Raw genomic sequence first — 17,062 nt, 5'->3', positions numbered from 1 at the left:
GAAGAGTCTGTGTGTCCAGATGTAAAACTAACAGACTGAAGTTCTCCTTCATCCCAACATCCATCACACTGATCAACTCCAACTGGTAACATTAGCCCAGTAGAGCAGGGCGTGCAATACATACACCAGCACTTCAGTTATAACAGTTAACTCTCAGGCTGTCGTGTTTCCTTTTTTATAAGTATTTTTTTTATTATTTCAGGACAATGCACATTTGATGAACATGTAGAACAGTACATGTAAAAGTGCCAGATTGTAGCCCTAAGGCTAATTTCCATCTGTAGTCCATTTGGCAGGTAGAAATTACAATAAAAAGGACAAAAGATATACGGTAGTAACATTTGCTATATAAAACAGAGTAAAACAGGACGAAAGAAAAGAAAAACAGGACAATTCATCAGTAAATGTTAAAACAGAGACACAACATACATATGCTCTACTGAGCTAATACTGTACAGCATACAAGTAGAGGTGACCCATGCTTGGTTAGCTCTAAGACAAAATATATACAGTAAATATATACAGTAATAACATGTGTTATATAAAACAGGAAGAAAAACAAACAAGACAATTTATTAATAAATGTTAAGACGAAGACGCAATTCATTAGCACACTCTACTGGGCTGATACGGTACAGCATGCACTCAGAGGTGATTGCACGTTTGGTTAGTTCTAAGCCACACCTTTACCTGGCTCTTACAGGTGTCCAGAGTGGGACATTCCCTTATAGTTGGGGGTAGTGTGTTCCATAATGCACTACCTTTAATAGATAATGCATTATGGCTAAAAGAAGTTTTTCTAAGAGGAACCTCACAGTCCCGGTTTACAACAGCTCTAGTAATCTGTGTCCTATAGGATCATCTCATGTTTATGTTGATTTGATTTGATGTTGATTTTAGAATGTTTTTCTGTGACATGTTTATGCTGTGAACAGATTGTAGCTCTATGTCCAAGACAAACTTCCCTTCGGGGACAATGAAGTGTCTTCTATTCTTTCTCTACTTTATTACGGTAACTCTCGGCTACAGCAGAACATTATCTAAAGGCTCTAACACACCGAGCCGATGATCGGCCAGACAGTCTGGTGGGGTCGGTGACTCGAGTCTGTTCCGTGCCGTCGTCAGTCAGAGGAGTCGTCAGCCTTCATTTGGGCTGATCTGACTTGTTGAATCGGCGGGCGGGCAGTCGGACTCAATGACCCATCTGATTGGTGGAGAACTAACCCGGAAATGGGGAGCGGGATGAGCGTGACTAGAGTCTCTCAAAATCTTTGTAGAGCTGAAATGAAGACAGATTCAGCAACTGTACGGCCTATTTCTCTCTTCACGTTTTCAGAAACATGTTTCGTGAACTATTTTAGAACAATATGAGATTGTGTTCTGAACGAGACGCCATGACAGTCTGGCTTTGAGATTCAGGAGAAACCTGTAGGATTCTCGTAGGGTACAGACTTGATCATTGGCAAATTATCAACGATGTTTTATCAATATTGATAAAGTTATGAATATGGTTATTAATAACTTTATCAAATCGACAATCAAAACAGGGCACCACCCTGCAAGTCAGGGACCGATAATCAAACTGTGGAACAGTCTCATTTCTGTAAAAAATCCTTTAAAAGGAAATAAAGAAAGGGGTGATTTCGAGCGCGGACCCGTTCGACCAGCAATTATTACAATAAGTACACAAATAATCACCAGCAACTGCTAATTAATTATAATAAGATTTATTAACGTCACAATTATCAGTAGCTAATCAATAATCCTTCAATCATAAACTTCTATACCTTTTATAATATCACAACCAAACAAAGCAAAAACAAAGCAGCATAATGTCATGGACACGTCTGTGTCTGTGAGTGTGTGTGTGTGTGTAAGGGTGAGTGAAAGTCGAGGGGCGGTGTCGAAATGTAGTTCTAACACAAAAACAACTCCCAAAATGGCTACTCCTCCTCGTGCACCCAGCACCACTACCGCCCTCTTGAGGCTAAATAGTTTTGTGCAGCTCACAGGAGTAGCCATTTTGGGAGTCGTTTTTGTGTTAGAACTACATTTCGACACCGCCCCTCGACTTTCACTTTCACACACACACACACACACACACACACACACACACACACACACACACACACACACACACACACACACACACACACACACACACACACAGACACACACAGACACACACACACACACACACACACACACACACACACACACACACACACACACACACACACACACACACACACACACACACACACACACACACACACACACACACACACACACACACACACACACACACACACACACACACACACACACACACACACACACACACACACACACACACACACACACACACACACACACACACACACACACACACACACACACACACACACGACATTATGCTGTTTTGTTTTTGCTTTGTTTGGTTGTAATATTGTAAAAGGTATAGAAGTTTATGATTGAAGGGTTATTGATTAGCTACTGATAATTGTAACGTTAATAAATTCGATTATAATTAATTAGCAGTTGCTGGTGATTATTTGTGTACTTATTGTAATAATTGCTGGTCGAACGGGTCCGGCTCAAAATCACCCCTTCCTTTAATATCTTTGGGATTCACATGTAGGCCAAGATCCTTTGTCTTGCCTTCCCTGTGTCCTTTGTCTCTGCAGTCAGCTCAATCTGAGCAATTTTTGGTTAAGATCAATGTTTAACCCCCTGCTTGGTCCCAACAAACCAGACCCATGTGATGCGTTTTCATTTCCGGTATAAATTTTTTGTATTATGTCTCACGGACATGCAGAACGTGCACTGATTCCTCAGTATACACTCTTGATTGTATTCTGAGGAACTTTTTGGACCTCGTGGAGACTGATCAGTCACACTGGCTCTACTGCTGCCGAGGGTCGGCCATCTGGTTGGTGCATCTGGGGGCCTTTAAATGTATTTTAAAGCTGTAACCATGCGGTGGTGGGTCTCACCTGGTCTGACATGTGGTCTCACCTGGTCTGACATGTGGTCTCACCTGGTCTGAGATGTGGTCACACCTGGTCTAAGATGTGGTCTCACCTGGTCTGAGATGTGGTCACACCTGGTCTGACATGTGGTCTCACCTGGTCTGACATGTGGTCTCACCTGGTCTGAGATGTGGTCACACCTGGTCTAAGATGTGGTCTCACCTGGTCTGAGATGTGGTCTCACCTGGTCTGAGATGTGGTCTCACCTGGTCTAAGATGTGGTCTCACCTGGTCTGACATGTGGTCTCACCTGGTCTGAGATGTGGTCACACCTGGTCTAAGATGTGGTCTCACCTGGTCTGAGATGTGGTCACACCTGGTCTGACATGTGGTCTCACCTGGTCTGACATGTGGTCTCACCTGGTCTGAGATGTGGTCACACCTGGTCTAAGATGTGGTCTCACCTGGTCTGAGATGTGGTCTCACCTGGTCTGAGATGTGGTCTCACCTGGTCTAAGATGTGGTCTCACCTGGTCTGACATGTGGTCTCACCTGGTCTGAGATGTGGTCTCACCTGGTCTGACATGTGGTCTCACCTGGTCTGACATGTGGTCTCACCTGGTCTGACATGTGGTCTCACCTGGTCTGAGATGTGTGGTCTCACCTGGTCTGACATGTGGTCTCACCTGGTCTGAGATGTGGTCTCACCTGGTCTGACATGTGGTCTCACCTGGTCTGAGATGTGGTCTCACCTGGTCTGACATGTGGTCTCACCTGGTCTGACATGTGGTCTCACCTGGTCTGACATGTGGTCTTACCTGGTCTGAGATGTGGTCTCACCTGGTCTGACATGTGGTCTCACCTGGTCTGAGATGTGGTCGCAGCGCTGCAGCAGCAGCTCCGTCAGCGACGGTGTCCTCAGCAGGAAGTCAACCAGCTGATCCAGCAGAGAACAGGAAGTGACCAGTCTGACAGTCGCACACAGGACCGAGGTGGAGACCAGCACCTGCTGCTCACACCTGGAACACACACACACACACACACACACACACACACACACACACACACACACACACACACACACACACACACACACACACACACACACACACACACTAAACTTCTGCTGTGTGCCACTTTTTTGCACAAACAGTGTATCTCCACATGCAGATTTGGGCGGGCCCCCACAGCTGTGCACTAGGTTCAGTCACATAGGGGTCCATAGTCATGTGACGGGTCTCAGGGCTGTTTTGTTACAAACATACAAAAGTGCTGAAAACGTTTAAATGTGATGCAGCTACCCACGATTTGTGTAATATTTTATTATTTAATTATTGTTTAAAGGAATCAGTACCAAATGAGGGGGGTACTTACGTGTGCAGCAGTTGAGGCTGAAGAACGTCCAACAACCAGAGCTGATGAACACACTGAGCTAGCTTCACTGCTAACACCTGCTAAATTAAAATATTTCGTTAGAAAAATCAGAATATATGTGTGTGTGAGAGTGTGTGTGAGTGTTTGTGTCTGTCTATGTGAGTATATATGTGTGTATATGTATGTCTATGTGTGTATATGTGTGTGTGTGTGTGTGTGTGTGTGTGTACCTGAGGGGCTTCTCTCATGAGCTGATCCAGGAAGTCCAACCAGGAGAAGAAGCTGGTCATGTGATCAGAAGCTGGCGCCTTTGACTGCAGATCAGCGCTGCAGAGAGAAGACAGCTGATTCTGCAGCTGTGTTCAGGTACAACATCCAAACTCTTCTGCTAGTTACCGTTTGGGGTGAGTACGTATTGTTCAGCTCATTTTAGCTTCACAGATTTTAGACATTAAGAAAAACTTCAAAGAAAAAGACTTCTTGGCCAATTAAATAAATGAAAAGCACCAAAAATGTAACAAACTGAACCAATAAACATGATTAGAACTAGGGCTGGGTACCGAACGTCGATACTTTTATGGTATCGAAAAAAATACTCCACTCGAAAAATTCTTTATCTTTTGGTGCCAAATTTCGGTTCCAAAAGCGTCTGAGCGCATAAGCGCCAGCTTATTTGTCCTCTCTGCATATTGACACAGAGCAGAGCTCCAACCAGACACACACACACACACACACACACACACACACACACAGACACACACACACAGAGACACAGACACACACACACACACACACACACACACACACACACACACACACACACACACACACACACACACACACACACACACACACACACACACACACACACACACACACACACACACACACACACACACACACACACACACACACACACACACACACACACACACACACACACACACACACACACACAGACACACACACACACACACACACACACACACACACACACACACACACAGACACAGACACACACAGACACAGACACACAGACACACACACACACAGACACACAGACACACACACACACACACACACACACACACACACACACACAGAGGTGAGGATGGAGTAAACTGTCTGCAGTTTTGTTGAAGTCTCAAGTGTAGTTACAGTTTTTTAAAACTTCACGCAGGCAGCGTTTGCTGTGATATAATATTAATTATATTAATGGTGAGGTGATATTAATGATTAGTGAGGTGATATTAATGGTGAGGTGATATTAATGGTGAGGTGATATTAGTGGTGAGGTGACATTAATGGTGAGGTGATATTAATGGTGAGGTGATACACAATGGTGAGGATGGTGAACTGTCTGATATTAATGGTGAAGTGATATTAATGGTGAGGTGATATTAATGGTGAGGTGATATTAATGGTGAGGTGATATTAATGGTGAGGTGATATTAATGGTGAGGTGATATTAATGATGAGGTGATATTAATGGTGAGGTGATATTAATGGTGAGGTGATATTAATGATTAGTGAGGTGATATTAATGGTGAGGTGATATTAATGGTGAGGTGATATTAATGGTGAGGTGATATTAATGGTGAGGTGATATTAATGGTGAGGTGATATTAATGGTGAGGTGATATTAATGGTGAGATGATATTAATGGTGAGGTGATATTAATGGTGAGGTGATATTAATGGTGAGGTGATATTAATGGTGAGGTGATATTAATGGTGAGGTGATATTAATGGTGAGGTGATATTAATGGTGAGGTGATATTAATGGTGAGATGATATTAATGGTGAGGTGATATTAATGGTGAGGTGATATTAATGGTGAGGTGATATTAATGGTGAGGTGATATTAATGGTGAGGTGATATTAATGATGAGGTGATATTAATGGTGAGGTGATATTAATGGTGAGGTGATATTAATGGTGAGGTGATATTAATGGTGAGGTGATATTAACGGTGAGGTGATATTAATGGTGAGGTGATATTAATGGTGAGGTGATATTAATGGTGAGATGATATTAATGGTGAGGTGATATTAATGGTGAGGTGATATTAATGGTGAGGTGATATTAATGGTGAGGTGATATTAATGGTGAGGTGATATTAATGATGTTGCCGTTACACTTCCTCTTACAAGCAGCCCCAGCAGTAGTTTCTCTGCCCTGATGACTGACTGACAGGCTGAGGTACTTTTATGAGCTGTTTTACCAGAATCTTTTAATTTTGATAAATGTTTTGATTCACAATTAAGGTGGAAAATAAAAGCTTTGTGTTTAATGTATTTTTGTTGATGTTGAAATGGATTTTAAAACATAAGGTATCGTTAGGAATCGGTATAGAAACTGAGGTATTGAAATTGGCTGAAAGATTCTGAACGATACCCAGCCCTAATTAGAACCAAACTGTGGATTTTGTGAACCACCCCTGGTCTGTTTTCAGTGTGTGTGTGTGTGTGTGTGTGTGTGTGTGTGTGTGTGTGTGTGTGTGTGTGTGTGTGTGTGTGTGTGTGTGTGTGTACCTCCAGGGTGTGCGTGTCCAGTTCTGCAGCTCTGCAGGATCGAGCCCCTCCAGAGGCAGCAGGGAGTAAAGCTGCAGCAGCCTCCCAGCCAGCAGCTCTCCTAGCTGGGTGTGATGAGACAGAAACTCCCCTGAAGAGTCTGACTGAAGAGAAGCCAGCAGCAGGAGACACTCGTGGGCCGTCAGACACACCGCTCGCCTCTGAGGATACACAGGTATCCAGAACCGTGGTCACACATCACTACAGTACATCACTTAACAAGCAACGCAGCCTGCTGGGACTGTAGAGGGGCTGAGAAGTGTCCATGTGGATCTCTTAATCAGAGAAAGTTATTCATTCAGGCGATGATTTAACACGAGGAGACGAATCAGCAATGAACCAACTGGCCCCCTTACTCATTACTCACGTTCAGATGAGCTAAAGGTCTCAGGACAGTATTAGACTTTTACTTTTAAACAGAGGAATTGGGCATCATTCACCAAAACGTTCTTAAGAACAAATGTGTTCTTAAACCCACTTACGCAGTTTTTTTTAACGAAGATTCTGGCACTCACCAAAGTTTTCTTATTTGGGATTTGTTCTCAGGTAAGAACAGAATCTACGCACACTTGAGAGCTGACATGTTTGCACAAAACAGTTGGCGATACTCGTCCGTTGTAATTTAACATTTTGTAACTAATTATTTTCATTATTTTACACATAATTATACATTTGTGTTTTAATAAATACACACTACTGCTCATTTGTAAAGCACTTTAAATTGCCAGTGTGTATGAATTGTACGAGGCATATATAAATAAACCTGCCTTGCTTTGCCTTCAATTCACATCAATTATATTAGCGGGGAATCCTGCCATCCAATAATAAGTTATAATACGCTATTTATACGCCGAGAGTATCTTCTATGTTTTGAAATGATTTTCTTCCCTCAGATTGCAGATGAAACCATTTATTTTCTACTTCTCAGGATACAGCGTTCACTCCATGAGTATTTCCATCGGTTGTATTTGCTGCTTATCCACCGCCGATGCTACCTAATGTCTCGTTTTTCATTAACTTCTTGCAGTAGAACCTCCACTTCAGAATTACTAAAGTTCTTCTTTCTTTTGGAGTCGAGGCCTTCACTGTCGTTACCACGTCTTTTGGACATTTCTCCAAGTTTGCACACGGCCTTGCTTTCTCACGCCCTTCTCGTGACTGTAAATGGACCGGTCCGTAGTCGTAATGACTATAAATGGACCGGTCCGTAGTCGTAGTGGCTGTAAATGGACCGGTCCATAATCATAGTGGCTGTAAATGGACCGGTCCATAATCATAGTGACTGTAAATGGACCGGTCCATAATCATAGTGGCTGTAAATGGACCGGTCCATAATCATAGTGGCTGTAAATGGACCGGTCCGTAGTCGTAATGACTATAAATGGACCGGTCCGTGGTCGTAATGACTATAAATGGACCGGTCCGTAGTTGTAGTGACTGTAAATGGACCGGTCCATAATCATAGTGGCTGTAAATGGTCCGGTCCGTAGTCATAGTGACTGTAAATGGACCGGTCCGTAGTGACTGTAAATGGACCGGTCCGTAGTCGTAGTGAATGTAAATGGACCGGTCCGTAGTGACTGTAAATGGACCGGTCCGTAGTGACCGTAAATGGACCAGTCCGTAGTCATAGTGACTGTAAATGGACCGGTCCGTAGTGACTGTAAATGGACCGGTCCGTAGTCGTAGTGACTGTAAATGGACCGGTCCATAATCATAGTGACTGTAAATGGACCGGTCCATAATCATAGTGGCTGTAAATGGACTGGTCCGTAGTCATAATGACTATAAATGGACCAGTCCGTAGTCATAGTGGCTGTAAATGGATCGGTCCGTAGTGACTGTAAATGGACCGGTCCATAATCATAGTGGCTGTAAATGGACCGGTCCGTAGTCGTAGTGACTGTAAATGGACCGGTCCATAATCATAGTGACTGTAAATGGACCGGTCCATAATCATAGTGGCTGTAAATGGTCCGGTCCGTAGTCATAGTGACTGTAAATGGACCGGTCCGTAGTGACTGTAAATGGACCGGTCCGTAGTGACCGTAAATGGACCAGTCCGTAGTCATAGTGGCTGTAAATGGATCGGTCCGTAGTGACTGTAAATGGACCGGTCCGTAGTCGTAGTGGCTGTAAATGGACCGGTCTGTAGTCATAGTGACTGTAAATGGACCGGTCCGTAGTCATAGTGACTGTAAATGGACCAGTCCGTAGTCATAGTGGCTGTAAATGGACCAGTCCGTAGTCATAGTGACTGTAAATGGACCAGTCCGTAGTCATAGTGGCTGTAAATGGACCGGTCTGTAGTCATAGTGACTGTAAATGGACCGGTCTGTAGTCATAGTGACTGTAAATGGACCAGTCCGTAGTCGTAGTGGCTGTAAATGGACCAGTCCGTAGTCATAGTGACTGTAAATGGACCGGTCTGTAGTCATAGTGGCTGTAAATGGACTGGTCTGTAGTCATAGTGGCTGTAAATGGACCGGTCCGTAGTGACTGTAAATGGACCAGTCCGTAGTCGTAGTGGCTGTAAATGGACCGGTCCGTAGTCATAGTGACTGTAAATGGACCAGTCCGTAGTCGTAGTGGCTGTAAATGAACCGGTCCGTAGTGACTGTAAATGGACCAGTCCGTAGCCGTAGTGACTGTAAATGGACCGGTCCGTAGCCGTAGTGACTGTAAATGGACCGGTCCGTAGTCGTAGTGACTGTAAATGGACCGGTCTGTAGTCGTAGTGACTGTAAATGGACCGGTCCGTAGTCGTTGTGGCTGTAAATGGACCGGTCCGTACTCGTAGTGACTGTAAATGGACCGGTCCGTAGTCGTAGTGGCTGTAAATGGACCGGTCCGTAGTCGTAGTGGCTGTAAATGGACCGGTCTGTAGTCATAGTGACTGTAAATGGACCGGTCCGTAGTCATAGTGACTGTAAATGGACCGGTCCGTAGCTGAAGTGAACCATTTAACTGACCTGACTGTTGGTGAGCTGCATCAGAACCGATAGCAGGCCCCTCTCTGATTGGACTGGGCTGCAGGGAGATGAATCCTGTGACTCTGTGCTGTGATTGGAGGCCTGTGTGCAGGGCTGTGATTGGTCAGAGGCTGGTGTCCTGGCTGCTGGTTGGTCCACAAACTGAAAGCATAAAGAGAGTGGTGGATGAAGGTCGATAGAAGTGACAGAAACACTCACTTCCTGTCAGTGAAGCCGCCGGTTACCTCTAAGACGTATCTGAGCACGTGTGGATCCTGTTTCACTCTGGAGCAGACGGCCAATAAGAATTGAGCTTCTTCCTTCTCTGTGAGGGAACCAGGAAGTGCACAGAGACGAATCAGCTTCTGGAGGCAGAGCAGAGATGGTGTAAGATAGTGACATCATCAAAACGTTGCACAATATTAGATAAATGTTAGATAAATCCAGAGATGCTTTCAATCTCCTTCATCATTTATATGTACCTCCACCAAGAACCCGTTTTCATTTCTGTCTGTCTGTTTCTCTGTCGCTCTCTTTCTGTCTCTCTGTGCCTGTCTGTCTGTCTGAAGTAATTTAAACTAACAGGTGAGGTGTTTTCTACCTGAACAGGTTTGTAGACGCTGACGAGCTGCAGCAGAGGCTTCTGCATCTGAGACAGGAACTTAGAGAAGAAGAGAAGCACCTGCTGCACCATTCCTGGGGGGTACTGAGGGGGGAGAGATGTAAACATGAGAGGGAACCATGCTGGGGGGGGTACTGAGGGGGGGTACTGAGGGGTCTGTTGTTACCTGAGCTTTTCCCAGAGTGCAAAGCGTCTCCAGCAGTTTGTGTTGCAGCAGATACTCCAGACACGCTCCGGTCTCCTCCACCGCTGGCTGAACAACAACAACAACAACAACATATCCATCAATACATCCATCATTAGATTAATCATTACACTATTCATTACATTAGGACTGGAATTAAAGACTACTGTCACTGTGGAAATACGATAAAAACGATAACGATATGTATCGCGATAGACACGTAATCAATATCAATAGAAAATGCGGTCGATAAAATGTTCGATAACTTGTTTTTCTTCATCAGAAGAAACCAGAGGTTGTGAAGCAAATTTGGTTGCATGAACAAAGGCACTCGCTCTCTGGTAACCTAGCAACGTAGGGAGTGACACTCTAACAGCCAATCATGTAACAGTATCATGTTTGGTTGCGCCACATCGCTGTCTCGTGTTCTTCAATAACAGAGCCGGCCTGGAGTGGAAAGTGAGTGCCGCAGCGTGCGAGGAAATCGTTGATAAAACAGGAAAAGTCAGTATCGCAGTTTTGGGGATTTTATAAGTCTGACAGTAGACAGACCAATGTTGTCAGACCAACACTGGTAATACCATAAACTGGTACTACCATAAACTGGTAATACCATAAACTGGTACTACCATAAACTGGTAATACCATAAACTGGTAATACCATAAACTGGTAACACCATAAACTTGTTTTACCACTTTAGCCGCGCTCACACTTTGGAGCACAGCCGTATTCGCCATCAACATCCAACAACATCTGCAGCTGCAACACGGCACAAGCAGCAGACCACCATTGAGAGGTACTCTGCATCAGCGCCTTACTAAACACTACAAGCAGCAGACCACCATGGAGAGGTACTCTGCATCAGCGCCTTACTAAACACTACAAGCAGCAGACCACCATGGAGAGGTACTCTGCATCAGCGCCTTACTAAACACTACAAGCAGCAGACCACCATGGAGAGGTACTCTGCATCAGCACCTTACTAAACACTACAAGCAGCAGACCACCATGGAGAGGTACTCTGCATCAGCGCCTTACTAAACACTACAAGCAGCAGACCACCATGGAGAGGTACTCTGCATCAGCGCCTTACTAAACACTACAAGCACCAGACCACCATGGAGAGGTACTCTGCATCAGCGCCTTACTAAACACTACAAGCAGCAGACCACCATGGAGAGGTACTCTGCATCAGCGCCTTACTAAACACTACAAGCAGCAGACCACCATGGAGAGGTACTCTGCATCAGCACCTTACTAAACACTACAAGCAGCAGACCACCATGGAGAGGTACTCTGCATCAGCACCTTACTAAACACTACAAGCAGCAGACCACCATGGAGAGGTACTCTGCATCAGCACCTTACTAAACACTACAAGCAGCAGACCACCATGGAGAGGTACTCTGCATCAGCACCTTACTAAACACTACAAGCAGCAGACCACCATGGAGAGGTACTCTGCATCAGCGCCTTACTAAACACTACAAGCAGCAGACCACCATGGAGAGGTACTCTGCATCAGCGCCTTACTAAACACTACAAGCACCAGACCACCATGGAGAGGTACTCTGCATCAGCACCTTACTAAACACTACAAGCAGCAGACCACCATGGAGAGGTACTCTGCATCAGCACCTTACTAAACACTACAAGCAGCAGACCACCATGGAGAGGTACTCTGCATCAGCACCTTACTAAACACTATAAGCAGCAGACCACCATGGAGAGGTACTCTGCATCAGCGCCTTACTAAACACTACAAGCAGCAGACCACCATGGAGAGGTACTCTGCATCAGCACCTTACTAAACACTACAAGCAGCAGACCACCATGGAGAGGTACTCTGCATCAGCACCTTACTAAACACTACAAGCAGCAGACCACCATGGAGAGGTACTCTGCATCAGCGCCTTACTAAACACTACAAGCAGCAGACCACCATGGAGAGGTACTCTGCATCAGCGCCTTACTAAACACTACAAGCAGCAGACCACCATGGAGAGGTACTCTGCATCAGCGCCTTACTAAACACTACAAGCAGCAGACCACCATGGAGAGGTACTCTGCATCAGCGCCTTACTAAACACTACAAGCAGCAGACCACCATGGAGAGGTACTCTGCATCAGCGCCTTACTAAACACTATAAGCAGCAGACCACCATGGAGAGGTACTCTGCATCAGCGCCTTACTAAACACTACAAGCAGCAGACCACCATGGAGAGGTACTCTGCATCAGCGCCTTACTAAACACTACAAGCACCAGACCACCATGGAGAAGTACTCTGCATCAGCACCTTACTAAACACTACAAGCACCAGACCACCATGGAGAGGTACTCTGCATCAGCACCTTACTAAACACTACAAGCAGCAGACCACCATGGAGAGGTACTCTGCATCAGCACCTTACTAAACACTACAAGCAGCAGACCACCATGGAGAGGTACTCTGCATCAGCGCCTTACTAAACACTACAAGCAGCAGACCACCATGGAGAGGTACTCTGCATCAGCGCCCATACTAAACACTACAAGCAGCAGACCACCATGGAGAGGTACTCTGCATCAGCGCCTTACTAAACACTACAAGCAGCAGACCACCATGGAGAGGTACTCTGCATCAGCGCCTTACTAAACACTACAAGCAGCAGACCACCATGGAGAAGTACTCTGCATCAGCGCCTTACTAAACACTACAAGCACCAGACCACCATGGAGAGGTACTCTGCATCAGCACCTTACTAAACACTACAAGCAGCAGACCACCATGGAGAGGTACTCTGCATCAGCACCTTACTAAACACTACAAGCAGCAGACCACCATGGAGAGGTACTCTGCATCAGCACCTTACTAAACACTACAAGCAGCAGACCACCATGGAGAGGTACTCTGCATCAGCGCCTTACTAAACACTACAAGCAGCAGACCACCATGGAGAGGTACTCTGCATCAGCACCTTACTAAACACTACAAGCAGCAGACCACCATGGAGAGGTACTCTGCATCAGCGCCTTACTAAACACTACAAGCAGCAGACCTCCATGGAGAGGTACTCTGCATCAGCGCCTTACTAAACACTACAAGCAGCAGACCACCATGGAGAGGTACTCTGCATCAGCGCCTTACTAAACACTACAAGCAGCAGACCACCATGGAGAGGTACTCTGCATCAGCGCCTTACTAAACACTACAAGCAGCAGACCACCATGGAGAGGTACTCTGCATCAGCACCTTACTAAACACTACAAGCAGCAGACCACCATGGAGAGGTACTCTGCATCAGCGCCTTACTAAACACTACAAAGAAATAACGGAGGCAGACCTGCTGAGCACTGTCCAGGTTACCAACCTAGAACTAAACCTGCAAAAAATAGTTTTTCTCAGGTTTCTTATATTTAACATTTTGCACTATTTTATTACACTTTATGAAGCATTTCTTACTTATTATTTAAGTTTGCACCTTAATGTTAAGAGATAATTGTTAAGTGTTCATTGTGATTTTAGATCTATGTTTATATTTTAATTATTTGAGTGTTTTCCATGGTTGTGTTGACATTTCTGCTTTTATAACTGAGGGGATTATAATCAGAGGAAGGTTAAGTTTAAAATAAAAATGTTTATATTTTTAAAATATAAAATATTTTTATCCTGGTCCTTATTTTAAATAGGTCATAAAAAATATCAATAATTATCGATATAGACCGATATGAAACACTTATATCGCGATACAGTTTTCAGCTATATCGCCCAGCCCTAAGAAGTAGTCCAGATCTCTTTAGGATTCCAGCAGACCCCCAAACTAAAAGATAAACAGTCCCCCGCTCCACAACGAAAACTAAACTTAGGTTAGCTTAAAGGTGCAGTATGAGTTCCTGCATGGTTCCACTAATATTAAAGGTGCACTATGAGTTCCTGCATGGTTCCACTAATATTAAAGGTGCACTATGAGTTCCTGCATGGTTCCACTAATATTAAAGGTGCACTATGAGTTCCTGCATGGTTCCACTAATATTAAAGGTGCACTATGAGTTCCTGCATGGTTCCACTAATATTAAAGGTGCACTATGAGTTCCTGCACGGTTTCAGCGCAATTTCATTTTAGTCTTAAATGGTAGGCATCTCTCCTTGATCTGCTAGTTGCCTGCCGCCTGAACACACCGTGAAACAGCCCGGTCTCAGGAGACAACACAGGGGTCATTAATGTCAAACAAACACTAGGGGCACAGGCTGTGCACCAAAATACAACAAACCACGTTCCAACCAATCAGAGACAAGATGTTTGGTGGAGGGGGTGGGGCTTAGTGACAGTGGTCAGTAAAGCCTGTTTTATGGTCTGTGGAGGTTCCTAGCAGAGCTTTCGCCGTAGTAAGTGGCCTGATGTTTATATTTGTGCGCTGGTGTGTGCGTCGAGCCGGTGTGTGTGTGAGTGAGTGTGTCTTTGTGTGTGTGTGTGTGTGAGTGAGTGTGTCTTTGTGTGTGTTTGTGTCTGTGTGTGTAAATGTAAATGGACTGTTTTTATACAGCGCTTTTCTAGTCTTAACCGCAAAGCTCTTTAGGAACCATTCACACAGATTCACACACTGTGGCCGAGGCTGCTGTACAAGGTGCCAGTTGCTCATCAGATACACACTCACACACATTTACACTCTGATGGAGAAGCATCAGGGGCAACTCAGGGTTCAGTGTCTTGCCCAAGGACACTTCAACCGCTCTACCACTGAGCCACAGCCACCCCCATGTGTGTGCGTGTGTGTGTGTGTGTGTGTGTGTGTGTGTGTGTGTGTGTGTGTGCGTGTGCGTGTGCGTGTGTGTGTGTGTGTGTGTGTGTGTGTGTGTGTGTGTGTGTGTGTCTCCCCTGTTCTTTCTGCCCACGGTGTGTAATCTGGAGCAGGAAGGGTTAACTCTCTCCTTGATGTCTCCATGTTGTTCAGAACCAGGAAATGAGTGTGTGTGTGTGTGTGTGTGTGTGTGTGTGGGGGGGGGGGATGCAACGCTACCACGCCACAGCCGAGCGGTGACATCAGGCTACGGCGATTATACGCAGAACCATAAAACGGCCTTTAGAGTGGTGGTTAGTAACGACAGTTACAGAAACATGGGGGGCGAGCTTGCTCATAGAGCACCTTTAATAGTCAATCTTTGAATTGTATTACTGTGTGTAACTCCGACTGGGCTCCAGAGAAGAATCACGGCCTGTAAGTGTGGTGAAGAAGTGTGGAGAACTGGACTAATCCGGTTCTGTAAACAATGGAAGACTAAGAAGACCCGTTGCCACTGGCTGAAAGCCTAGAGAGACTCTGAACAGACACTGGGGATTGGCAGCGCTGGTTTGAAAGGTTGTCTGGCGGTGCGTTTGTGGCGCGGGGCGTGTGTGGTAAAAGGCAGCGATCACCAGCTGATGTACATGGTCAGAGAGAGGATAACAGGGCGAAGGCAGATCCCTGATCAGTTAAAACATGCCAATCTGATCTGGAGCTGGACATCCCTAGTTATTATATAATATATATTAGTGATGCACCGATGTGAAAATTGTGGCCGATACCGATAACCGATATTAATATTGCTGTTACGGCCGATACCGATATTTACCGATGTCGATATCTCTGTATAGAACACATTTTTTATGATAATCAAATAAGGAACTATTTTCCAAAAGGCATTTTTTTTTTTTTGTGATTTATTTTCAGAAATCACTGATATTGGGCACCTTTACCTGTGTGCAAAATATGACTGTCATCAGATTTTCAGAAGAAAATCTAAATATTTATATAAAAATACATTTTTAAAAGGATACAAGTGTGTCCTGAATTCACACTATGAATAAGCCAACCCTGAGTATTCACAATAAACATCTAACTCACTTGAGACCAAGTCACTGTATTCTGTGAACATTGTACAACAGTTCAAAACTTTAAAGTACAGTATAGTAGTCCTTAAATGGCCAAAGCCAAAAGTATTGAAAGAGGTGAAATGTGAAAATGGAGCCAGAACCAACTGGACTGAACAGACACTGGCTTTTACAGTCTTCTGAACTGGAAGTACAGTAACTGCCAAGTACTTTAGGGTTAGGCCTAACCCTGAAATTATAGAAATTGGGGCCTTCTAGGCCGAGATAAGCCAGAAAATGTGTTTTTGGCTCATATGGATGAAAGACACCAAACCCCAGAATGCACTTGCTTCGCTGCTTAGACTCTACTCCCGAGCCACGCCCACCTACAGACCGACAGTGAGGCAGCATTCAACTCAACCCAAATGTGTTTTATTGTCATTTCAACCATATACACCAAACAACATTTCACCGTGGCTGTAATGGTTACACATTTAAAAGATATAAAAACGACATACGAAACAGGTGTTTACAG

General features: G+C 44.7%; 1 protein-coding gene across 3 annotated transcripts in view; it reads right to left on the bottom strand.

Moving 5' to 3' along the window:
• LOC114555594 (protein FAM160B2) overlaps positions 1–17,062 on the bottom strand; it is a 28,025-nt gene that overhangs the window by 7,826 nt on the left and 3,137 nt on the right. Inside the window, exons 4-11 of one of the 3 annotated variants that reach the window (XM_028578102.1) lie at positions 10,679–10,765; positions 10,492–10,596; positions 10,136–10,255; positions 9,891–10,052; positions 6,880–7,079; positions 4,577–4,673; positions 4,347–4,426; positions 3,835–3,991 (exon numbers count right to left, since the gene is read on the bottom strand). In XM_028578102.1, coding sequence (XP_028433903.1) covers positions 3,835–3,991; positions 4,347–4,426; positions 4,577–4,673; positions 6,880–7,079; positions 9,891–10,052; positions 10,136–10,255; positions 10,492–10,596; positions 10,679–10,765 — 1,008 coding nt within the window. The remainder of the gene's footprint in view (positions 1–3,834; positions 3,992–4,346; positions 4,427–4,576; positions 4,674–6,879; positions 7,080–9,890; positions 10,053–10,135; positions 10,256–10,491; positions 10,597–10,678; positions 10,766–17,062) is intronic. The other 2 variants (XM_028578103.1, XM_028578105.1) reach the window with 2 other exon arrangements.

This window comes from Perca flavescens, chromosome 5 (assembly GCF_004354835.1).
Source record: "Perca flavescens isolate YP-PL-M2 chromosome 5, PFLA_1.0, whole genome shotgun sequence".
Lineage (NCBI taxonomy): Eukaryota > Metazoa > Chordata > Actinopteri > Perciformes > Percidae > Perca > Perca flavescens.
Note: the sequence above shows the minus strand (reverse complement) of the source record. Positions and strands in the feature narration are given on the sequence as shown.